This window comes from Wickerhamomyces anomalus (genome assembly GCF_001661255.1).
Source record: "Wickerhamomyces anomalus NRRL Y-366-8 unplaced genomic scaffold WICANscaffold_6, whole genome shotgun sequence".
Taxonomy (NCBI): Eukaryota; Fungi; Ascomycota; class Saccharomycetes; order Phaffomycetales; family Wickerhamomycetaceae; genus Hansenula; species Hansenula anomala.
The window spans coordinates 939,280-964,158 of record NW_017567115.1 but is presented as its reverse complement, the minus strand read 5'-3'; the positions used below and the strand labels follow the sequence as shown (position 1 = coordinate 964,158).

General features: G+C 36.4%; 9 protein-coding genes across 9 annotated transcripts in view; 3 read left to right on the top strand and 6 right to left on the bottom strand.

The window, feature by feature from the left end:
• WICANDRAFT_97184 (uncharacterized protein) overlaps positions 1 to 1,869 on the bottom strand; it is a 6,379-nt gene extending 4,510 nt beyond the window's left edge. Inside the window, exon 1 of the mRNA XM_019186570.1 lies at positions 349 to 1,869. Coding sequence (XP_019036973.1) covers positions 349 to 1,561 — 1,213 coding nt within the window. The 5' untranslated portion in view covers positions 1,562 to 1,869. The remainder of the gene's footprint in view (positions 1 to 348) is intronic.
• Positions 1,870 to 3,891: 2,022 nt separating this feature from the next.
• On the top strand, positions 3,892 to 5,932 carry WICANDRAFT_85853 (uncharacterized protein; the record flags this gene model as incomplete). Its single annotated transcript, XM_019185956.1, has 3 exons — positions 3,892 to 3,958; positions 4,656 to 5,406; positions 5,461 to 5,932. The coding sequence occupies 3 exons, from the start codon at positions 3,892 to 3,894 to the stop codon at positions 5,930 to 5,932; spliced, it is 1,290 nt and encodes a 429-aa protein (XP_019036972.1).
• A 457-nt stretch (positions 5,933 to 6,389) lies between these two features.
• On the top strand, positions 6,390 to 8,963 carry WICANDRAFT_70833 (Ark/Prk/Nak family serine/threonine-protein kinase; the record flags this gene model as incomplete). The annotated part of the gene is made up of 2 exons (XM_019184219.1): positions 6,390 to 6,515; positions 6,568 to 8,963. Exons 1-2 carry the CDS (start codon positions 6,422 to 6,424, stop codon positions 8,961 to 8,963), a joined length of 2,490 nt encoding a protein of 829 aa, XP_019036971.1. The 5' UTR covers positions 6,390 to 6,421.
• Positions 8,964 to 9,125: 162 nt separating this feature from the next.
• HDA1 (histone deacetylase HDA1) lies at positions 9,126 to 11,664 on the bottom strand (the record flags this gene model as incomplete). Its single annotated transcript, XM_019180340.1, has 2 exons — positions 11,160 to 11,664; positions 9,126 to 11,126 (listed from the first exon to the last, which is right to left on the bottom strand). The coding sequence occupies exons 1-2, from the start codon at positions 11,340 to 11,342 to the stop codon at positions 9,126 to 9,128; spliced, it is 2,184 nt and encodes a 727-aa protein (XP_019036970.1). The 5' UTR covers positions 11,343 to 11,664.
• A 161-nt stretch (positions 11,665 to 11,825) lies between these two features.
• Positions 11,826 to 14,121, top strand: LYS12 (homoisocitrate dehydrogenase; the record flags this gene model as incomplete). Its single annotated transcript, XM_019184218.1, has 2 exons — positions 11,826 to 11,830; positions 11,892 to 14,121. The coding sequence occupies 2 exons, from the start codon at positions 11,826 to 11,828 to the stop codon at positions 14,119 to 14,121; spliced, it is 2,235 nt and encodes a 744-aa protein (XP_019036969.1).
• A 910-nt stretch (positions 14,122 to 15,031) lies between these two features.
• On the bottom strand, positions 15,032 to 17,029 carry WICANDRAFT_81087 (uncharacterized protein; the record flags this gene model as incomplete). The annotated part of the gene is made up of 1 exon (XM_019185174.1): positions 15,032 to 17,029. The coding sequence occupies one exon, from the start codon at positions 17,027 to 17,029 to the stop codon at positions 15,032 to 15,034; it is 1,998 nt and encodes a 665-aa protein (XP_019036968.1).
• A 378-nt stretch (positions 17,030 to 17,407) lies between these two features.
• Positions 17,408 to 19,590, bottom strand: WICANDRAFT_101991 (uncharacterized protein; the record flags this gene model as incomplete). Its single annotated transcript, XM_019180339.1, has 2 exons — positions 17,408 to 19,432; positions 19,529 to 19,590. The coding sequence occupies 2 exons, from the start codon at positions 19,588 to 19,590 to the stop codon at positions 17,599 to 17,601; spliced, it is 1,896 nt and encodes a 631-aa protein (XP_019036967.1). The 3' UTR covers positions 17,408 to 17,598.
• An 823-nt stretch (positions 19,591 to 20,413) lies between these two features.
• On the bottom strand, positions 20,414 to 22,051 carry WICANDRAFT_35398 (uncharacterized protein; the record flags this gene model as incomplete). Its single annotated transcript, XM_019182302.1, has 1 exon — positions 20,414 to 22,051. The coding sequence occupies one exon, from the start codon at positions 22,049 to 22,051 to the stop codon at positions 20,414 to 20,416; it is 1,638 nt and encodes a 545-aa protein (XP_019036966.1).
• Positions 22,052 to 23,192: 1,141 nt separating this feature from the next.
• On the bottom strand, positions 23,193 to 24,554 carry WICANDRAFT_81084 (uncharacterized protein; the record flags this gene model as incomplete). The annotated part of the gene is made up of 1 exon (XM_019185173.1): positions 23,193 to 24,554. One exon carries the CDS (start codon positions 24,552 to 24,554, stop codon positions 23,193 to 23,195), a length of 1,362 nt encoding a protein of 453 aa, XP_019036965.1.
• Between the last annotated feature and the right edge of the window lie 325 nt (positions 24,555 to 24,879).

Genomic DNA, 24,879 nt, shown 5'->3' with positions numbered 1-24,879 from the left:
AGCTGAGTCAGTCCAAGTAGTGGTGAAAATACTGGAGTGGGAGCTTGTAGAGTCAGAAGCAGTGATTGGAACTAGTGGTAGTACCTGTACCAACAACACCATCCGTACCAGTAGTTGGATATTCACTAACAATACCAGTAGAAGTTAGACCAGCTGAGTCAGTCCAAGTAGTTGTGAAAATACTTGAGTGTGATGAAGAGCCAGAAGCAGTGATTGGGATAGTAGTAGTACCTGTACCAACAACACCATCTGTACCAGTAGTTGGGTATTCACTAACAATACCAGTTGAAGTTAGACCAGCTGAGTCAGTCCAAGTAGTGGTGAAGATACTGGAGTGTGATGAAGTACCAGAAAGATCTGATGTTGGTGACACAACAGGTTTGGAAATTGAGGATGGTTCAGATGCTGTAGAATCAAGTGTGCTGCTTTGTTCAGCTGATGAACTAATACCGGATGAAAATGATTCAGCAATTGAAGAGGAGCTTATCATTGTTGATGGCAAGGAGTATGAAGAGTTTGCCAAAGTTGATGAATAGGACATTGATGAGTTGACATAGGTTGATGAATTGATATAGGATGAATATGAGGAGGACAAAGTGGAGGATATCAAAGAAGAAGATGAAGGTGCTGTAGTTGGGATTAATGAATAACTTTCAGTCAAAGTGAGTGAGTCAGAACAAGATAAATATGATTTGAAAGCATCACAGTCAAAGCTCAAACCTTTAGTATACACGGGACAGTTGAACCAATTTGTTAAACCACAGAATGTTTGACTGATAATAGTTCCAATGACAGCACCGGCAGTACCAACGTAAAAAGCATAATAACGGGTGTCATCGTTAGCACGCTTTTGTAACCCATTCTCATCATAATATGTTCCATCAAGTGGATATCCATAATCATTATAATCATCATATCTCGCTTCCGAGAACTGGTCACGCTTGAAAAGATCATAACTATCCAGACCAGGAGGTAATTCACGTTTATCCTGCGTAACAAATGAAGCAGGAGGAACAGTAAATTGGAAAGTAACATAATCAGCAGCACAATAAAGTGGAACAGAAACAATGATTGTCAAGTATGGAAGAGTAACATCATATGATACAACAAATGAACCATCTTCTAAATTGACACTACCTTTAACATTAGATATTTCCAAACCTGCTTTGGAGACACTGAAGCCAGTGGCATTCAAAGGTCTATCAAACTGGAAAAACCAGGTAACGGTTAAAACACGAGAAACGATAATAGTACCTGTGTTTCTACCAGTGATATCATAAGCAGCTCTGTAATGTTTACCATTCAAATCACCAGTTTGGGAAGCATGTGCACACAATGAAGAAAGAGTGGTTGCACGATAAATATCAGTGGACACGGTGGTAATACCCTTGATGGTAGATAATGTTTGAACAGAGGAGGTTGAAGCAAGAGAAGAAGTTGTAGTAGTTGTGGAGGACAATGTTGATGAAACAGACGATGTTTCACTATCAGCACCAGCAATTCCATGGACAAGGAGCAGTATTCCCAACAAGTAGGAAAACAGCAAATTTTGAACCTTCATCGTGAACAAAATGTAATCTAAATTATAAGATCACGGCACAGCAAAACGAATGTGGAAATTTGATAGAAAACCAAAAAAGTTCAACATAATAGCTGGAAAAATAATGGCAATACCATTGGAATTTATAGTATAAACAATTTGACAATATTAAAATGAGCTTGACAAGGATGTATTATCTTTTCCTTTCTCGTTATGCAAACTTGAGTCTTCGCTGTTCAGTAGTATGTAAAAATGTGCGTACCTAATTCTTTTTTTGACCTAAAAAGTGTAAATCTGAGATTCAGATAATGCTTTCTGGTAATTTGGGGGTATGTAAAGGTGATCTTCAGGTATTTCATGTATTCCAAACGGGTACTATTGTCCAAGCACATATGCGTTAGCGGCTTTCTTCAGCACAGAACATGCATACAGCACAAAGCAGACTCCAAGTTTTAACCAGCATAGGCTAAAGCCTAACACTCCAACTGTACCTGATCAAACTTTGCCATGAAGCAAGTTCGCGACGTTGATGAGAATTTGAAAACAATATCAGCCTTTTATCAGGCCTCTTCTCATTTCATTCAAAGAACAAAAAGATTTTTTCAGACCGTATTAGAGGCCGAAACACCATAGCGAAGAGTAACAAAAAAAACCAACTAAAGTAACAACACACCACTATATGACTGGAGCCACAAACTTATCCAAATGAGCGAATTTCCTAGCCGCCATATATTACACACCTAGTTCAACTTGGGGCAGCCGCGTATCGGTTTTAGTCAAGTAGCCTGAGTTTGAGCGTAGAATTCTTTGAAAGTTGAGATCAGATGCGCAAGAAGATGCAAGTTTAGCCTTTCCATCTTCCTCTCAGTTATGACTTATGAGCTTGAAGTCTGGCCAGCATGGGGAATCCGGTTTAATCCTTCAATTGAGGTCTATAATCACCAAATTGTGTCTGGCTTCAGAAGTAGGTAGGGATGGAATTAGATGGACAGACCAAGAGACAGTTCAGTGATAAATCATACGATCCACAGCTTCATTGATTAATCAATAAGAAACATTCTCCAAGAAAACAGGATTATCATGGAATGTGGGTGACATTTAGGCTCATTGAGATGGGAAATTCAGATGCGTGATGCGTGATCTTGCGGGCGGAATTGTTCATGGACCATTACTTTCAAGTGTAACTCGCACTTTAACGAATGTTTTCTTGATGATTTTGGGCTTTGTGTTCTTTTTTCCCTTTTTTTTTCCAGGAATGCTTACATAACGGACCGATTTCATTTAGCCGCTAGACTCCCGCTCATCGATAGAAGAGAATAGAAGGCTTATTTTCGACACATACACAGTAAAGTTTCTGAATCTAAGCGGAAGGGCTGACTTCTCTCGTGTTTGTTGGGCTTTTTTTCGCTCCAGGTTATGTGTAGTTGGTCCTCCAAGGACCTATTGGTCATGGTTGGAGGACCATTCAGCAAAGAAAATTCCACCCGTCTGGAAAGTTGAGCTCAACGAGATTTCCAACAGATTAGTTTCCAGAGAATGGTACAATATTAACCCCAAGGGTTTAGGCGGTATTTTGTGTGTTCAACTGTGCAACTATTGTTATTTGTATTGTAACTGAAAATAATCAGCTTTTTACTTCTAGTACCAGTATCACCGCGACTGTCACGATGACAACTGGACCTTATATATTTCTTTATATAGCATGTTAGCGCAAACTAGGTTTGCTACATCTGCAACTCGTTCTATCAACGCTGGGCGCACCTATTTAATTTTAATTTTAACCTCTACGTTGTATCTGTAGGCCGCTAGCTGTGGTATAGCGCGAATTAACAATATATAAATTATATAATCGGAACGTTAATTAACTACTTATACAATATATTTTAAAATATAACTCGACTACGCCGAAGAGCACCTATATTCTGTTTGTTGCTTTTCATTGTAGACACACTCAATCCAACATACTTCACTTTCATTAATATTGCGTTCAGTTTGGTCAATGGGAAATGTTATACGTAACTATATGTCTAAGGAGAACTCCTTGGTAATCGAGCGCATACCGGTGGAAAAACATCAAAACCTGGACCAGGATGTTCAGTCTTCAAAAACACACGAGCCAAAGTTTTGAAGCAGAAGTTTATTATTCACTCTCCAAAATGAAAAGTTGTCTCAATATAAGAGCAGATACTTCAAACTCCTAAGCTCTTTGCCAACTTTGTTCAAGTTCGAGATGGTACCATTGTGCTTGTAAATTGTTTACCCAATGTAGCAGCTTCAGTGATAATTTTACAGCCATCTCATCATCATGAGCAATCTAGCCTTAGAATGAATGCGTATGATTGAATAAGAAAATGGCAGCATTCAATGTTAGTCAGCAAGCACCAACTAGCACGTATCATGAGATAAACTCAGGTTATTGTAAGATATCACAAAATACACTCAATTTTATACTGGACTCTAGCTAATATTCTCAAAGCTCAAGTTGCTGTTAATTCCATTGAAATTCAAGAGGTGTACTATGGTAGTGAATATTATCACCTGAAGAGAACCCGTAAAAAATGACAGATGACAAGTGTAGCCCGCAAACAATAGAATTATGATATCGAGGTGGATGTATCCAAATCGTAAAGCTTGTGGACAGTTAACAATATATGCATCAGTTTGTAGTTTGTATAGCCATCAATGGAGCAGCAACGTATAGTTTCATGAAATATTGATGAAAATTGTACATTCTATCTATGATAATTGTTCAGGGGGGTTTACCTCAGCAAATATGTTTCAAAGTACATCGATGACTTTTGAAGCCAGTTCTCTTATCAAAAACACTATTGTTATTATGTAGTTCTAACATCGAAATAAGTATCTTCGACATGAACAAACGCATCAGTTAATTTCCATCATAGAAAAGTCTGAAAACTTTGACGAAACTAAAACTCTAATTTTTTTTTGCAACCTCATTCGCGAATTGTGTGTGTGTGTTTTTTTTTTTTTTTAGGCTTGTAGTGAGAAAAAATTTTTGACATAAAATTAGTATAGGAACACTTTAAATTCAACCGTTTATAGCTCACCATTCTTGAAATGTCAGTTGCTTCTCTAATAGCTAGTCATAACTCAGGTGATAACTGGGTTTTAGACCTTGTTCCATCAAAAAACCATGGTCTTGTTAGTTCTTTAAGTGATGGTTCCTTGAAACTATATCCATTGAATGCTAATCAAGATCGAAATTTCGCACCAATAAGAACTATAAAAGCACATCAATCTTCAATCAATTCTGCAAGATCGGTTGATGGTGAAAACTTAATAGGAACAGCTGCAGAAGATTCTATTAAAATTTTTGATCTAAGAAATAATGATGATAAACCAGTTGCAATTTTCAATAATTCAAGAAACATTCCATTTTTATCACTAGATTTTAAAAACAATTATGTTGCTGGTGGTACAGAATTGAAACAAGCAGATGCTGAATTGCACATCTGGGATTTCAGAACCAAAGATATAGTGAGGTCATTCATTGATTCACATCATGATGACATTACAGAGATCAAATTCCATCCAACAGATGATTCAATATTATTAAGTGGGTCAACTGATGGTTATGTCAACATTTATGATCTTAGTATACCAGATGAAGATGATGCATTACATCAAGTTATTAATTTTGCATCAATCCATTCTGCAGGGTGGCTATCTCCAAAAAGAATCTATACTTTATCTCATATGGAAACTTTTGCCATACATGAACTAAATGATAAATCCGATGAATCTCACGAACCAAAACCTCAAGATTTTGGAGACGTCAGAGAACTTTGGGATTGTGAATACGTGGTTGATGTGTACCCTGGTTTCATTGCAACCGGTGCTAATTCGTATGTTGTCGCTTTTGTTTTTTGAAATCTTCAATTACTAACTCTCACTTTTAGAAAATCACACGCTAAACTATATCCATTCATTAATGAGCAGATAAATCTTGAAACACCAATCAAGCTGAATGGAGGACACGGGGAAGAAGTCATTAGAGCTGTGTACTGTCCTCCTGCAAGTAATTTAATTTACACTGGTGGTGAAGATGGTAATTTGAGAATATGGAAATCAGATGTCCAACTAAATGCACCAGAATCATTTTTTGGTTCTGCTTCAACTGAACAAAATGAGCCAAAAGAAGATGTTGAAATGGGTGACCTAGAGGACGATTCTGAATCAACATCCGGAGAGCACAAAGAAAAGAAGAGTAAAAAGGAAAAGGGAGAGAAGAAAGATAAGAAGGACAAGAAAGAGAAGAAAGAAAAGAAGGAAAAGAAAGATAAAAAGGAGAAAAAAGATAAAAAGGATAAGAAGCATAAACATAAGGAAGAGAAGAAATCGAAAAAGGAGCACAGATTCAGACCATATTGAATACCTGATTTGATCATTCTGGAGCTCAAAGAGTGTACAATTGAACCCAATCTGCTTAACTATCACCCAGTCACCATCAAAGAACAACTCCACCTAGTTAATATTGAAATTGTAGTAATTCAGCAATTTATTACTCTGTGATTATGAAATCACAACATCCGAACACCGTGTTTACGTTATTTTTTTTCAATCTCCAAGAAATTCATCATTCCCTAATATAGACACAGATGCCCAAGCCAGGCTATCACTGTTGCTTACAATAACAATTCAAACAATTTGCAGTTTTTAAAACTGTTTCTGAAGGAGAGTTTAAAGTAGGCTGCTTAGAAGAGGTTTTTCCTAGATTTTATTTGATCAATCGGTTGGATTTACAAATCGGTTAAACACCCTGGCCATTTCGGATTGTCTAAAGACTAAAAAAGTCATCAACTAAAGATCAAAGCACCAGGCAATTGAAAAAGATTATATCACAATATAATTTAACGGAGAATGTCTGGTACTATACCGCCAAATGCCTATAAGCCTGGAACTGTGCTCACAGTGGGCTCTCACACAGCCATAATAGTGAAATATGTATCAGAAGGTGAGTGTCAATGATACTATTCTAAGAGAGTTGATACTAACACTAACAACAGGTGGATTTGCACATGTATACAAAGTTGAAATCAGCCCCAAGGAGAATGAAACATCAATTGCGTGTCTTAAAAGAGTTGCTGTTCCTGATAAGGTTAGTTTAAATATATTGAGGGCAGAAGTTGATTCAATGAAAAGAGTTAAAGGCCATCGCCATGTCGTTTCATACATCGACTCTCATGCTGCAAGAATGCCAACTGGGCCTGGGTATGAAGTCTTTGTGTTGATGGAGTACTGTGCCAATAAAGGTTTGATAGATTTCATGAATACTAGATTGGAAAATAGATTGAGAGAAGATGAAGTCTTGAGAATAATGGGTGAAGTCACTGAAGGTGTTGCAAACATGCATGCATTGGACCCACCTCTCATCCATAGAGATATAAAGATTGAAAATGTTTTAATTTCAGGTAATGGTGACTATAAGCTTTGTGATTTTGGTTCTGCATCCCCAGTGTTACGTCCACCAAGAGATGCTGATGAGTTTGCAATCTTACAAAATGATGTTTTGAGAAATACAACTGCTCAATATCGAGCACCTGAAATGATTGATTTATATCGTGGCTTACCTGTTGATGAAAAATCAGATATTTGGGCTTTAGGAATTTTCCTTTACAAGTTGTGTTATTATACTACCCCTTTTGAAGAAAAAGGTGAATTGGCAATATTGCATGCCACTTTTAGCTTTCCAAAATACCCAGTCTATTCAGAAAGATTGAAAAACTTGATATCAGTGTTGTTAAGAGAAGATCCCCGTCGTCGTCCAAATGCCTATCAAACTCTTGAAGAAGTTTGTAAAATGCGTTCTGTCCCAATGCCAATTGATGATTTCACAAAAAGAAAGAACATCACATCTGCAACATTCAATCCAAAAGTTCATCCAACAAAGATTCCACTCCCTCAACCAAGTTACCAAGCTCAACCCCAAGCTCATGCTCAACCTCAAATACTTTCACAGTCATCAAACACTACAGATGCTTCAATTTTGCCAAGAAGTACTGTTTCCTCAACTCAACTTCAACAATCAAATAACTTGAGACCATTGAAACAACTAAACACGGAAATGGTGAATGTTTCGTTAAGTCCTGGTAAGAAAGACCCGTTTGCTGATATCGATACCTCAAACTTTCTCAAGTCTAAAAGCACAAGCCCACAACCACCTCCTAAACCTGCGAGACCAACTTCTTCATCCCAAATTTATTCCAATAACCCAAGTAACTCCAATTTACATGCCAATAATTTGAGTAAATCAGTTGGAAATTTGTCAATCTATGATACCAAAAAAGAATCGAAACCACCTATCCCTGCCAAACCAAAATATGTTGATAGTATAGTTCAGACTGTGGACCAAGATGAAGTAAAGCTAAAAACTGAAGCACGTTTGAAAAATCAATCAAGACCACTAGCTCCAAAGAAACGACCACAAAGCATGTATGTGTTGCCGTCACAAGCTAAATCATTTGAAAAGTCACCAGCAGAGAAGAATGGCGAAACAAATGAACTGAAACGAATCATTACTGGATTATCTAGTCAATCTAATACTGTTGAATTATCTCCTGGTGGAAATCATATCAATAGTAATGTTGATTTTTTGAAAAATTTGGAAAGACAAGATTCAGGTAAGGTTTGGTCCAAACAACATACTGGTGAAAGTGTTAATTCTTTACGTCGTATCAGTACGGGAAGCAAAAAGGTCGGTGCTCTGATTGGTCACTTCACGGGAAAACTGAGCCGTTCACATAGTCGTTCGCAAAGTCGTTCACAAAGCCGCACAAGTTCAAGAGCATCTTCTATCCATGAAGCTTCTGGTGTTTATTCAACGCATACTGGTAATTCCACAAAATTTAGATCATCATCAGAGAGTATTGAAGAGGAAATCATAATCCCCGAAGAGAATAGAAAGACACTGAACCGTTCAAGTTCTATTCAGAGAAGAGTTCAAGCATTATTGAATAGAAACAATGATCCCCCAGTTGTTAAAACTGCCAAAGGTTATGGTAATGATGAAGATAATAAAGCGGATGTTGATGCCGATGGGTTTAAGAAACCTTCTGTTATCAAAAGAAAACCACCTGTTCCAACAAAAAAGATTATACCTTCAACACCTCCACTGTCGGCCCAATCCACCCCAAGTACTATCACAAGAACTCCTAAACCATTAAAGGAGACTGAAATTTATTCACCCTCTACTCTGAAGAAATCAGCGCCACCTATCAAACCTAAAAAACCATTACACTTGAAAACTCTGGCAGTTAATAGTGAAGGCGATGATGATAAAAGTAGATTAGATGTGACACTTAAAGTTCATTCAAAAAAGAATAGTATTTCAAGTGAGATTTCATTGCCAGATATTGATGATCTGGAAAAAGATTTCAATGAAAGATATCCAAGTGCTGTTTAGTTTTATGATCCTTCGCTGCGTTGGAGAGATTTACTCATCATTTTGTATAAGTATGCATTCGTTATAAAGAAACTTTTCTTCTAAAAAAAATACATTATTTCGTAGTTTTTAATATTAGTACATAGTATGAACACAACACATCATCTTGTACAAAGTACTGATTCAAGCACTGCTTTCATCATACTCTTCTATGGAATCAAGCACAAAGTCCGTACCTTCTTCAAATCTTTCCTCCACGATATTATCCAAACCATCTGAATTACTCTTCAAAACTCTACCAAACTTCTTTCTTGGTTTCTTCGTTTCAGAGCCATCACCCCAACATGAATGGTTTTTACTTGTGAATATCAATGAATTTTTGAAAAACCAATCAGTCATAGCTTCATCAACTAATGGTACTATTGGTCTTAATTGTTTTCTATCAATGTAAGCAATAGCAGCCTTAACAACATTACGAGTATCACGATGACCTAATAAGTGAACAATACCTGAGTAAGCTTCACCAAATCCAAAGAAGATAACTTTTGTAGCCTTGAAATATTGAATATAATTGTCCCATAAATATAATACAACTTCTTGAGAAGAGTTTAAAGCACTGTAATTATCATCAGATAGTGAAGATTCAGGAATATTAACATCAATGAATCCATAGTTTTGCTCTTTAGCCCATTTTGTTAATTTCAAAGTTGAATCTATAATAATAGAGCTACTTGGATCTATTAAACCTGTTAGTGAATCCGTTTTGGCCCAAACTTCAGCAGGATCATGGACTGCTATTATGATAGTATCAGCATCATAAATGTCTGAGCTTGCCAACATTTGATCATCACTTGAATTCCAAGTATCTTGCTTATCATTCAATACAGGTAAACTAACAAATTTATGATTTGAAAACAGGTCACGTGCTTGCTGATTACGAATAGCTTCTTGTAAGTTGAAATTTTTGTTACCTTCACCAACTGGAGCAGCATGATCCACTGCTGAATGGCCAGGTTTTAACGATTTGAAATATTTTGACTGAATTTCTATAACGTCATCAATTGTCTCCACTGCTTCATTCTTTGGTAATTTAGTTTTCAATTCATCTGGAGGTTCACCAATCAAAACTTTCGCGACCGCTAAAGCAGAAACGGCAATAGAATCTAAATTATATCCACCTTCCAAAACAACACAAAGATTACCTTTTGCTAAACTTTTCAACATATGTGTCATATGACCATAAGCACCGGGACTAACATGACATTGACCAATCATATCACCATCTGCAGCATCAAAACCTGAAGATATTATAACCAAATCAGGATCAAATTCATAACAAATCGGTAAGACAACTTTTCTAAAAGAATAAATATAGTCACCATCACCCATACCACCAACTGGCCATGGGATGTTAACATTTGTACCTTCACCTGCACTTTCACCACATTGGTTTGCTGCACCTGCTATAGTACCTGGATAGTATTTCCCTTGTTCATATCTATGTAATGAAATATAGAGGACTCTTGGATCATCATAAAAAGCCTTTTGAGTACCATTACCATGATGAACATCCCAATCTAGAATAACAATTCTTTTAACAGATTCCGGATAATTCTTCAAAATGTTTTTTGCAGCAACTGCAACATTTGAAAAAAGACAAAAACCACCAGGTGTATCAGGTTCAGCATGATGACCCGGAGGACGAACAACTGCCAAAGCATTTTTAACTTTCCCTTCCACAACAGCTTTACAAGCTTCAATGGCACCACCACAACTTAGCTTAGCTCCCAAGAATGAATCATGGTTGAAATAAACAGAATCACCCTTTTCAGTTTCTTCCATTAGTTTCTCTTTAGTCATCTGGGCAGTACTCTCAAGAAATCTCAAATGTTCTTCAGTATGGACTTGTAAGATTTCTTCAGGTCTAGCTTCACGAACTGGAATTTTCAACATTAATTCACCAATATCTTCTATACCCGACAATGTTGGATCCTTGATCAAACCAGCTTCTGCGAGGATTTTATATATACGGTAAATACGTCTTGGATCTTCTGGATGTGGGTCAATATATTCATAGTATGATGTGAAAATTTTGGCATGATAACGCATACGAACATCATAGCATAATCCTGTTTTCAATGGGATGTAATTAATCTTTGGGGGCACAATAGGAACAATAATTGTCTTATCATCAACAACGCCATTGATTGGCGTGACATCTTCTCTTGAAATAGCTCCATCAACTTCATCAATCTTTCGTTTCTCTGATTTTATTGGTTCAGCGTCAGGCACTATCGTATCTTCATCCTTTTTGGTTTCAATTTGTTCGGATTTATTGTTGGTGTTGTCTTCTGCCGTTGTGGTGGAGTTAGGTTCCTCCTTCACTTCATTTGTGCTCATTGTGTTTTCTGACAACTCTTTTTTCTTAATAGATCAAGCGCTAGCTATCTTGAGTCAAAAGTCTGAGCCTCGTGCTTCTAAAAGTTGATGAACTGAGCGTGAATTCTCGTTCTCTTGGAATTGATATTAGTTTGATATACTCTCCACGCACTAAAAGGCAAACCTGTCAAGCGATAGAGCAATTTTTAATCTTGTGATTGAGTATCAGATCGGTTATCTGTGTGAGTCAATAGATCTTGATAATATAAGCTCTTCTAAGCAGCAATTCTTCACCAGAGGGTGTCTTCACAATGCGTTTTGCTATTATCTGTTTATACTTTGCTTAAGCTCAAGGAAACCAAAACAAAAGAGCCCTTTTGAAAAAATCTCGAAAACGAAAAAAAATCAAGATCAGAAAACACCCGAACACCTTCGGCTTTTCAAGGCTGCCATCGGAGAGAGTGTCAATAACGAAATTTTTCAGTTGTGTACAATTTTTTGGTGATGGAGTTTAATATTTGAGGTCAAAAGTACTTGGGTTCAGCTGTAAATAACTATGAATTTGTACAGGGAGGCTGAAAAGTTTTTAACTTCAAACCAGAAAGAAGGTTCTCTTCAGACTAGAATCTTCAATGCATCGAAAAACAAGCAACTAAAGACAGATCCCAAACATGTTTATGCATTGGTCTCATCAACTTTGAAATATAAACCATTTATCTTGGAAATCATCAAGAAAGCCAAATTACTCAAAGAAGAAAAGCAAATCAAAGAATCTCAAGCTCTTCTATTGGTTCATGATCTTTTATTCACCAGATCTGGAAGAATCCAAATGGGTAAAACACCCTTGAAAGAGGCAATTTTGAAGCACAAGACGAGATTAGCTGCTGAATTGACAAAATTAAAATTAAAGCATAAAGTGAGGAGTTTGGATGAATTAATTGATGAAGATGATACACCAGTGAGATGGTTTAGAGCAAATACTATAAAAACAACCAAGGAGAAAGTTTTGGAAGAGTTGGACCATTTGGAACAAGTCTCAGATATTAAAAAGATTGAACCAGGTACAATTTATCATGATGAATATATACCCAATCTATTTGGCGTTCACCCAAAAGAGCGTATCACACAGTTAAAGCTATATGAAAAGGGTCATATCATCATTCAAGATAGATCATCTTGTTTCCCAGCTCATATATTAAACCCAGGTGAAAATGACCATGTTATCGATTCATGCGCGGCACCTGGTAATAAGACAACACATTTAGCAAGTTATATTCAAGGTCCACAAGGGTCAATTAATGCTTTTGAAAGAGATGTTCGTCGTTCCAAGATTTTAGATAAGATGGTCACTACTGCTGGTGCATCAAAAGTTAAGATAAATGTTGGTGATTTCACAGCTTCCAAACCATCTGAATTTGAAGATATCACGGGTTTAGTTGTGGATCCATCATGTTCTGGAAGTGGTATCTTTGGTAGAGCACATGAAGAAGAGAATCCAGAAAGTGCATATAATGAAGAAAGATTACAAAAATTATCATCTTTTCAATTTTCCATTGTTAAACATGCACTAAGTTTCCCAAATGCTAAAAAAGTTGTTTACTCAACTTGTTCAATACATGCACAAGAGAATGAGAGAGTTGTTATTGATTTAATCAATGATGGCCAAGTCAAAGCTGCTGGATGGAGAGTCGCTAACAGATCGAGAGTTATCCCATTATGGCCTAGAAGAGGATTGGTTGAAGAATTCAAAGGTTTCCCAAACCCTGAACAACTAGCTGGTGGTTGTATAAGGTCATTACCTAAAGTTGATGGTGGTATTGGGTTTTTTGCATTCGATTTTGTTGAATTGAAAGCTGGGTTTGAACATTTTAAAGCTACTGGTACTGCTTTACCTGAAGAAACTGTTGAAATTTTAAAAAATGAAACTGATGGTGCACTATTTGGTGCTGTCTCCTCCCCAACTACTAAAGTTGCTGGTTATTCTTCACCAATTGTTGCATTACGTAAAAAATTAGGATTATATGCTAATGTTCGTCCAGTTAAATCAGTTGATGGTACAAATGATAGACCTGTTGATATGGTTATTGTTCGTGAAAATACCGAAGATTTATATGTTAAAGAGGAAAAAATCTTTGAAAATGCTGACGGTACCAAAACTGCTGAAGCTATCAAGAGAATCACAGAGACTGCCACCACAAGAATTGGTAAAATTGCCTTGGAAATCGCCTTACAACGTCAAGCTCAACGTGACTTAGGTGCTGCTTCATTACATAAATCACCAATCTTAACCATTACTCATAAATCAAATGTCTTGAGTGTCTCTGATGGGTTATTCCGTGAAACTGTTCGTAAAGTCTATGACCAAAATCAATCAAAATACTCTCAAGTTAACTTACAAGAACAAATTGTTGATTCAATGGTTTATCGTATGTTCCGTGAACCTGAAATCTTCGATGTTGTTGTTGCTCCAAACTTGTATGGTGATATCTTATCAGACGGTGCTGCAGCCCTTGTTGGTTCTTTAGGTGTTGTTCCAAGTGCTAACGTTGGTGATAACTATGTTATTGGTGAACCATGTCACGGTTCTGCTCCAGATATTGCTGGTAAAGGTATTTCTAACCCAATTGCTACAATCAGATCCACAGCCTTATTATTAGAGTTCTTGGGTTACAATAAACCAGCTGCTGATATTTATGCAGCAGTTGATGCTAACTTGGCTGAAGGTCAAGTTAAAACTCCAGATTTAGGTGGTAAATCAACTACTCAACAAGTTATTGATGACGTTGTTAAACGTTTATAAGCGATATAGCTCTTCTAAACAGGTTTTAGTTAGATAAAATAGAATTGTTTTCAATCATCGAACCCGTTCCAATCTTCGTACTCTTCTTGAACTTCTTCTTGAACTTCTTCTTGAACTTCTTCTTGAACTTCTTCTTGAACTTCTTCTTGAACTTCTTCTTGAACTTCTTCTTGAACTTCTTCTTGGGCATTACTTTCAATCTCAGGGAAATCACGTTCGAAAAGAACATTCAAACCATGTTTAGATGATAAACCCTCCAAAACTTGTTTACCGGCTGGAATGACTTCTCTACCAATACCATCACCTGGAATCAACCCTATCAATTTGATAAGTTAATACTCCACACTTTTTCATGATGAACAGAGATCACAATTGATCTGAGTTGATACTAACCAATTTTTAAGGTTTTTGAGGCAGTTGAGTATAGACGTCTGGAAAAGGTTGCTTTAGTACTTAGCATTTTGGATATTAATGTACGTTGTTGTCTGTTCTTGAGTATTGATGTAACTCTTCAAGGTGTATTTTTTCCAATGTATGAATCATCCTCGAGATGCTGCAACGTGAAAAATCGCGAACGAAAAAAATAAATAAAAAAAAAGTCGCGAAAACCGTTACAGGTGATGGGTTTCAGTGTGCTGAAATTTACGCAGCCCCAAAGCCAGAGCAGTGTTGAAGATTACGCAGCTATCTGTAGCCTAGAAAAAAAGCGATAACCCTTGCATGGCCTGAGAGGGGCCTTGGCCAGTTACAATCGAAGACGTCAAAGGTGATGGTACAGATCTAAACGATAAACATCTAAATATATAAACACTTTTGGGGTCAACCAGTATTTAGGTCTCTTCTCGAGGTAGAATCAAAAAATATAACGGTGGAAACGAAATTTGAAAAGAAGAAAAACAGCATTGGTAAATCAATAGATATCAGGTTGACCATACATCTTCATACACTCTTGGTGGTCTTTTGCTGTAAATGAAGATAAGAAACACCAACTCCCATCACATTCATCTGTACCAATACAGTTTGGAGTGAAAGGACTAAATCTTTTCTTGTAGTTGCTGTAAGTTTGGGCGATTTCTTCAGTATTGTTAACTCCAGTAGCAACTCTATGCCAGAAAGTTGCATTTAATGGTGCATTGTCAGGCCATTCAGCAACACTTTCATAAGCTTCACGGGCTGAATACTCAAATTCCCAAATAGGTTCTTCATTACCATTAGTGAATGTGTCATTTAATTTGGTATAATAATTAAATGAATTCATAACACTATGAGTTTTGGTATCAATACTGTAGTATCTCCAACCTGGATTATTTTCGGTCAATGGTGTAAGAGCTTGCGAAATCCATGCGTTTGCAACCAAATTTTGTTCAGTCTTATTTCCGACACCACCATCATATAATAAATTAAATTGATCCAAATGAGTATGACCAAAAAAGATACCGGCAATTGTGTAAGGAGAAAATCTTTTAATGATTTGTGTGAAAACTTCAGCTGGTAATGGTAAAGCTTCTTTGATGAAAGGAATATGGGCCATGATCCAAACTCTTTGATCTTTAGCTTCAGCATCAACTAATTCATCAATTAAAAATTGGAATTGACCAAACGAATCAATATCAGTAGCATTCCAATACATATATAGATTCTTAACATAGTAAGCATTAGAGTTCAAGACAATGATTTTCAAATCAGTTGAAGTTGTGACAGCAAAACCAGAGTAATGTTTTCTAACATGTTGGGCAGTAGTGCTATTTATCCAACCATAATCTTCCCACATGTCAGCCATCAAGTCAGCGTTCCAATCAAACAAATTACCAAAGCCAGATTTCTCTTGAGCTAATTGGGCATATGGGAATGTATCATGATTACCCAAAACTGAAAACACAGGGATACCTTTCAAAGTTTTCTTCATATCACGGAAGACAATTTCTTCAGATTCAATGACAAATTCATGTGATTTATATTGAGCTTCATCATGTTCCACTAAATCACCTGTAAAGATTGAAAATTTGAAATCAAGATCCAATTCTTCTTGAAATTTTGCAACGGAGTTCAAAGAACTGTTAACCAACACTGGTGGAGCATCACATTCATAATGACCAAACGTGTTAGCTGGATACCAAACATCAGAACCATTCTTGAAAACATCAACCGGCTCACCATATTGTAATTCATTATCTTCATCATACCAAGCTGGAGTATATGACAAGTTACCAATTTGATCTTCAGTCAAATTAGCAGTAAATGAATAACCTTGCGGTAATTTAGCTGCATTCTTACTATATGGGGTACAACACATCCCTCTTGAACAGTTAGCTTCAGCACCAATTTGATAGTTTAATTCAATATGGAAATCACTAACATGTAAGACGTTATAAGTTTCATTACCAGGAGTTGGAGCAACGTGATGTTTTGGTTGTTTTGGAGGCCAGTAACCTGAAAGATCAACCTTTGGAGTTTTTGGTAAAGGACATGATTTTGTATCTTGGAAATGACAATATAATTGACCATCATAACTTGAAGGGTCCATCAAGTAGAGCATGTTGGCAAAATTTGTACCAAACGTGGAGTTGTCAACGGTATTTCTACCATAGTTGGTTTCACAGGTGACTTTATTAGCAACTTTGTTATCAATACACCATTTGGTAAAAACGGGATACACCAAATTTGGTTTGGTCATGGTGATTGTTTTACCCAATTGCAATCTTTTGATACATTTGTCACATTTGGTGGTGTTTGTTCCATTGAATTGGTCAATCAAAGTCAATTGTCTTGCAAAATCAACAATCAATTTAGCATCAGATGGAGTGAAAACGGTGGTATCCAAAGTCAATTCAAGATTAAATAAGGGAACAGCATTAACCACAGTTGACAAAGCAGCTAGTGTTCCTAGCAGCATAGAAGATACCTTCATCTTGAGCAATTGTGTTGGTTCAACAATGGGATCCTCAAGCTGATGATCTCGGAGACTTTGTTCAATTTATAGGGTCCCTCAAAACTCCAAACTCTTCAAAAGACGTTGACATTTGGACCAATAGCATCCTGAGCAGCTCCGTTCAACATCACCCAGATACGAGTCAAGAACAACTAGTGGCATGGGCCTTTGGCAGCTACCAACGTGGGTGAAGGATTAACGATTGGGAATTGGAATCTCTGCAATTTCAGGCACCGGAGCAGAAATCTGATTGTGAAAACTGCCACAAAAACGTTGTGAGATTACAGCCGGTCCATAATTTACACAAGAGTTATGCTTTGCCGTTCTGAAATATACGCACGGATTAGTTCCGTCTGGACTCTACCCAGCATCCGCCTAGGACTTAGGCTCGTGGGCCGTTGCTCGTTTAAAACATCAACTACAATTCTGCTTTGGACTGTAATTAAATTGTTAAACAAGTCTAGATAATATCAAAATAATCTCAATCTAGAATAAGAAAAGGATGGAGATGAAGGTATAACGAATTGAAAATAAAAGATCTGAATTGATCAGTAAAACTCTGGTTCATGGAAAGTTTCCATACATTCTTCATAATCTTTCAAAGTGAATGAGGCTAAGAAACAATAACTACCATCACAATTACCAGTACCAATACATTCTGGAACATATGGACTGAATCTTCTCTTGTAATTGTTATAAGTTTGAGACACTTCATCACTTGCATTGACCCCATTAGCAACTCTATGCCAAAATGTAGCATTCAATGGAGCAGTTTCTGGCCATTCAGTAACATTAGCATATGATTCTCTTGCTGAATATTCAAACTCCCAAACTGGTTCATCTGATTCATTATAAAATGTATCATTCAATTTGGTGTAATAATTGTATGAATTCATAATACTATGAGTTTTCTTATCAACAGTATAATATCTCCATGATGGATTGTTATCAGTTAATGGAGTAACAGCTTGAGCAATCCATGCAAAGTTTGAAACGGATTCTTCACTCTTGTTAGTAACTGGACCGTCATACAAGATATTGAATTGATCCAAATGGGTATGACCAAAGAAAATACCTGCGATAGTGTATGGTGAAAATCTTTTAACAATTTGTGTAAACACTTCAGCAGGAACAGGTAATGCTTCTTCAACGAATGGAATATGAGCAATGATCCAAACTCTTTGACCTTTACTTTCAGAATCAATCAATTCGTCAATTAAGAATTGGAATTGTCCAAAAGAATCAACATCTGTAGCATTCCAATAATTGTATAAGTTAGATGCATAGTAAGCATTTGAGTTCAATGCAATAACTTTCAAATCTGTCTTGGTGGTAACTGCAAACCCAGTATAATGTTCTCTTGCATATTTGGCAGTGGTACTGTTTAACCAACCATAATCTTCCCACATATCAGCCATCAATTCAGCATTCCAGTCAAATAAATTGGCAAACCCTGATTTTTGTTGAGCTAATTGAGCATAAGGATAAGTGTCATGATTACCAAGAACAGCATAAAGTGGGATATCTTTCAATGTTGCCTTGATATCTCTAAAGATATATTCTTCAGATTTGATGTTTTTCTCATAGTCCAAGAATTGATCTTCATCATGATCAACTAAATCACCTGTAAAGATTGAAAACTGGAAATCTAAGCCTAATTCTTCTTGGTATTGAGCAACTGATTTAAGTGAACTATTGATTAAAACTTCTGGAGCATCACAAGCATAATGACCAAAAGTGTTTGCAGGAACCCAAACAGATCCATTACTCAAGACATGTTCAATTGGATCACCATGTTGTAATTCATAATCAGCATCATACCAAGCTGGAGTAAATGATAGATTAGCAATTTGGTCATGGGTCAAATTAGCAGTATAGTTGTAGCCTTGTGGAGGTGAATGTTTGTTGAAATTATGACCAGTACAACACATATATTGGGAACAATTTGCTTCTGAACCAATCTGATAATCTAATTGAATATGGAAATCACTAACATGTAAAACGTTATAAGTTTCATTACCAACTTCTGGAGCAACTTCATGTTCAGGTTTCTTTGCAGGCCAGTATGAAGACATGTCAATTTTTGGAGTCTTAGGTAATGGACAAGATTTTGAATCTTGATAATGACAATATAATTGACCATCATAACTTGAAGGTTCCATCAAGTATAACATGTTGGCAAAATTGGTACCAAAAGTTGCATTGTCAACAGTATTTCTTCCATAATCTAATTTACAAGTTGTTGGATCATGAATCTTGTTATCAGTACACCATTTGGTGAAAATAGGATAAATTAAATTTGGTTTAGTTGAGACAATAGATTTACCCAATTGTAATCTTTTGATACATTTATCACACTTGGTAGTATTTGTGCCATTGAAACTATCAATCAAGTATAGTTCATGGGAGAATTGGTTGATCAATTGTTGTTCAGTTGGTGAATAAGTTGTTGTTTCCAAGGCTTTTTCTAAATCAAACAATGGAACAGCTGAAGCAATTGAACTGGCAATTGCACCAATAAATAAACTTGAAAACTTCATAATGACAAATTTTCTTGGCTATCTCTTATGCCATTATATTTTCCAACAACATTTCTTGGTGATTTTCCTTGGCTATTTATACATCCTCCTTGTTAAATTAGTTCAACTTGGTGGAACTAAACCACGATCATGTGTACACTGTAGATCATCTGGATATGTATACGAGCCGATGGTGTTCTTCTCTTACTGGTTAATTAATTGGTGAAATATTTCCTATAGAGGATAAAGCCATTGGAAACGTGGGTTCAATTTATAATTAATTCGTTGAGCAAATTGGATCCTTGAATATTCCTCGAGGAATTTTTCACTTCTTACCGATCAAGATTGAAATGATCAGCCGTCGAATGATTGAGAGATGATTTCGGAGTTGTTAACATGAACAGAATTTGGCATTTAGCTTTTGAGGTGTACTATTTTGTGAAGAGACGGATAAATTTAGATCATTGCAATTTGCTGTAAAGCTGATTTCTCGTACCTACTACCTAGTTTAATTAACTGCGTTTCTAGGCAACGGTTAGGAGGTCGAGCGTACGTAAGTTCTTATGTAATCTTGAAAATAAAATATTGTATCGGCTGACACATGGTGAAAAAGATCACAAACGTTTGTTCGTTTTGTCTGGGGAGGTGAGCACTGGGGAGTCAATATGAGCTGTAGTTTACCGGTGCTAGTGATAGCATTTCAAGAACGTGGATGGCTGCTGCATCATCCAATACAATACTACAAAAGCAGTCAAAATTAGTAGCATCATGTCATGAAGTTTTATTCATAGCTATCATTCTAGTGTGGTTTAAATTCAAAAGGTAAAGGCTGTAAGTGAAAACACTAAGCTGTGGTTGTTGAATGATCACTTCTTATTCTTTCTTGAACAACTTCTTGGTTAATAGCATTTTTCTTAGAGACGTAACTATCAAACTTTCTAAATGGAACCTTATTAGCATACATCTCATCAATCTCTTCGTATGATCTATTAGCAGTTTCTGTTTGGAAAAAGAACAAGTAAATCCAAGAAACAATAGAAATCCCACCAAATATTAACATTGATTTTGCACCTAAATTTGCCTTGTCTGGATTGAATAAATATGGAAACACAAATGACCACAACATATTCATAACGTTTGTTAATGCTAGCCCCAGTGCAATAGTTTTCGATCTAAGGTATGATGTTGGGTTCTCAGCACAGACAGGATAAACTAAAGAGCCAATAAATGTATTATAGGTACCACCATAAAACATCATAAAAGCAATGGTTGTATTCACAGCATGTTGACTATGTGTATAGATACCTGCAATACCTATAATGAAATCAAAAACAATCAAAATACCTAACCCATAAAGGAATCCTGATCTTCTACCAACGGAATCAACAAAGAATAGTGCAACAACACATCCGACTAATGAAATAGTTTGTTGTCCCAAAGTAAAACGAAATGATTTTCTATCATCATATCCTGAAAGTTGGAAATAATAAGTTGTATAAGCAGCTGTAAAATATATACCACAATTTGGTAATATCAAAAATGGCGTTACAGATATCCATGTTCTGATTCTATCCAACCCTTTTAACAAATCAATATAGCTTGTACTTTCTGCAATCTCTCTTGATTGGTCAACAGTAGCTTTAATAATCTTGTGCTGTTCTTGTGAAGCTTCAGGGTCCTTGTATAATTTTTGTAAGGCCCTATATGCCATTTCAGACTTGTTTTTGAAGATATAATAGTATGGACTTTCAGGCACAAATATCAACCCAATCAAACTCACCACTGTAAACCCCCATTGTGCAGAAAAAATAGCCTTGTAAGCCCATTGATCATCTTCATCTTTATCACTTAGGCAATAGTTGATGATGTAAACAACCATCGGTCCTGTTGAAAATGAAATATTACACAAAGCAATACCAATACCTCTCAACACTAAAGGAACTGTGTCAGATACATATGAAACACAGATTGATTGAATAACACCCAAACAAACACCATTCAAAGTTTTCCCAATTAAAAAAGTATGTAAGTTTGATGCAGCAACTTCAACACCAATAAATCCAGCACTAAATATTAAACTAATGATAATTATCCATTTCTTACCAAATTGATCACTAAGAAAAGAGCTGAAATATTGTCCGACGATTTGAGCACCCAATGGACCACCTGAAAAGGCAGCAATCCATTTAGCAGGAACAACACAAGATCCATCTGGCATTTGATGCCCAAAATGTTTTCTAAATTGAGAAATTGACAACACAATACCACCAGCAACAATATCAAAGGAAGTTAAATTTAATGTCCATATCATGACACCAACACAATAGCAACTGAATGGGAATTTCTTAAATGTTTCCCACTTGGATAGTTGAGATTCTTGTGATTCATAAACACGAGCAGTGGTTAGTTCATCTTCGATTCCTGGATTATGGAAAGAACCAGCATCCTCTTGAACTGTCACAGTTTTTGTTTGGTTCTTCATAACATCCATATCATCAGCCGCTCTATCACCGTCTGAACTCATCTTGGTATATCTGATCTTCTTCTTACCACTATTAAGCACACCAACCATTTTAACAAGAAATTATCATCGAAAACATGATTTAGTAGCTCTTTTTATATATTTTATCATTCTGTGTAGTTTAACGTTGTTGATGATCCCTCAACGTTCCCAAGTTAAGTTCTCTTGCGCTTGAGAAAAAAGTTTTCCAAACAAACAAAACAAAACAAACAAATGAAACAAGCAATTTCACAGATAACTGGTTCATATTTGCAATTTAAAGTTGGAGGATCCCTGGCTGGAAATGGCAATGTTTGTGATAAGGACCGTTAGTTGATTTTCCGAATTCCAAGCATGAGCTTTGTAGATTAACTAACTTGATCGTAAAGTACCCTAGACAAGTACATCAGGGCTAGATTAGCCCAGACCTCATAATTCACATCTTTTAGCTCCACTATCTTTCTGGGTTTGTAACCCCTAACTTTTTAAGCAATGACCGTTCGACAAATGCTAATATTGTAAATTTTACATGTTCAAAGACCGTCTAGATTCAGGTGCGGTTACATGTCGTAGGCCAATGATAGCAGAGACTAACTCTACCTTTCAAATTGCTAGAGGCTAGTAATAAGTAGTAGTGCACGACTGAGCTCTCTTTTTTTCTCTACAATCACAACTTATAAGTACTCAATTAACCTTAAATTACTAATCATTTTGATCGCGTGAGGTAGGCATATAATTAACGTCTACTTCATCGTCTGCAGTTTTGAGGTACTTTTGGCATAATTAATAAGTACTAGTACTAGAAGTCTTACTATTATAAGTTATAGAACGGATTCGCAGAAGCTTATCATTATGAGTGTAATGAAACTAGTTCAATAAAAGTAATTAATTACTGAGCTACCAATTAATCAGTGGCCAGAACATGATCTGGAATCAAACTCAATTATCATTTAATATTCAAAAATAATATCTGTAATAAAAATGGGACTATTTAGAAAAAGTTAATCAAAAAAAAATTGACTAGTGGCAAACTGAACAAAGTCAGTAGCTATTCAAAAAAAAAAGACACGAACAACATCGAAAATAAAATAAATGAATAAAAAAGAAAAATCAACTTGGCCAATCAAATCAAAATAATACAAGCAGCCAATAAAGATCCTAATGAAATTATACTCTTTGAGGCATCACCCTCGTATGTGCTAATAGATGCTGCTGACTGTGTACCATCAGAACCAAAAGTCGCACTTGTCTCTTGAGACACAGTTGATGAAGCTTTTTGTAACGCAGTTGTTGTGAAACCCTCATTGAAAGCATTTGATACTCCACCAATCTCTGATGTTACTGTCGCAGAGTTTGGAGCCCCATTAGAACCCGTGGAATTTGGATTTTCATTGATCGTTGTCTCTTGTGGAAATTCATCAGAAGCCAATCCAGTACCAGAAACGAAAACATTATCAAAATCATCAGCATCAATATGGAAACTATTATCAACTGTAGAGGCTGAAGGGGAAGAATCATGGTTTTCTGTGATGGTTACTGTTGTGGTTAAAGGACAAAATGTTGTCAATAATGATTCAACCCCATTGATAGTTTTAGTAGCAACACTGACGCCTGTAGTGGTTGGCATCTTGGAACAAACCCCACTGTCACAAGCAGTTAAAGTAACAACAGTTGTAGATAACGCAGTTATTGTGGATTTTAACGTGACACTTGAACCAGGGCGCAAATTTTCAACTCCTCCACTAATCTTTTCAGTTGTCGTTGGGGACAATGGGCATAAAGTTGTAAATGTTTTAACAATTTGATCAGTTGTTAATGTTCCGACAGCAACACCAGTAGTAACGGGAACTTTGGAGCAGACACCATTGGAGCAACTAGTGATGGTGATAATAGTAGTTGATGGAAAATCAGAAGCAACTGAGGATACAACAGAGCCAACATTAGACACTTGAGTTCTTGATGCACCATCACCTTCACTTGTAGGAATGGAGCTTGAAGTATCAGTAGTTTGAACTTTTGAAGTTGAGGAGATACCACCAGTAGATTTGGACTCAGCTGTATCACTAGAAGTACTAGTTCCGGATAATGATGCTGATGTAGAGGATGAAATAGAAGCATCAATAACAATAGTGGCAGATAACTCATACTTGTGAGCATCTCTTTTTTGAAGTCCGAACTCATCGACCAAATCAACCCAAACTTCAACAGAATGAACATAATCTTTCCCAGCAACTGCATGAGCAAATATTGAAAAGATCAACTCAGAGTCATACTCAATAGAATCACTGTAAGCAGCACTCTCTTCATAATCAGAAACTTCAGAAATTCCAGAGGCAGAATCTCCTTCCAGCAAAATCTCAACACCTCTTAATAAATAATGTGAACCATCAGTTGACCCTTTCAAATTAACAGACGACCAAGTTCCAAGGTTACCTGGAACGACAACATTCCAATGAGGTTCACCATCTTTGATAAACCCTGTCATATAAGGCGAAGGTGCGGCAGAAGAAGAAGGAGCTTCTGATGAGCTCATAGCTGAAAGACTTCCAGAGTTAGTTATTGGAAAACTACTGCTAGGGAATGGAATAGTAGTAGTACCTGTACCAACAACACCATCTGTACCAGTAGTTGGATATTCTGAAACAATACCAGATGAAGTTAGACCAGCTGAGTTTGTCCATGTTGAAGTAGTGACTAACCATGAATGAGAGGTTGAAGCTCCTGGGAATGGAATAGTAGTTGTACCTGTACCAACAACACCATCTGTACCAGTAGTTGGATACTCTGAAACAATACCAGATGAAGTTAAA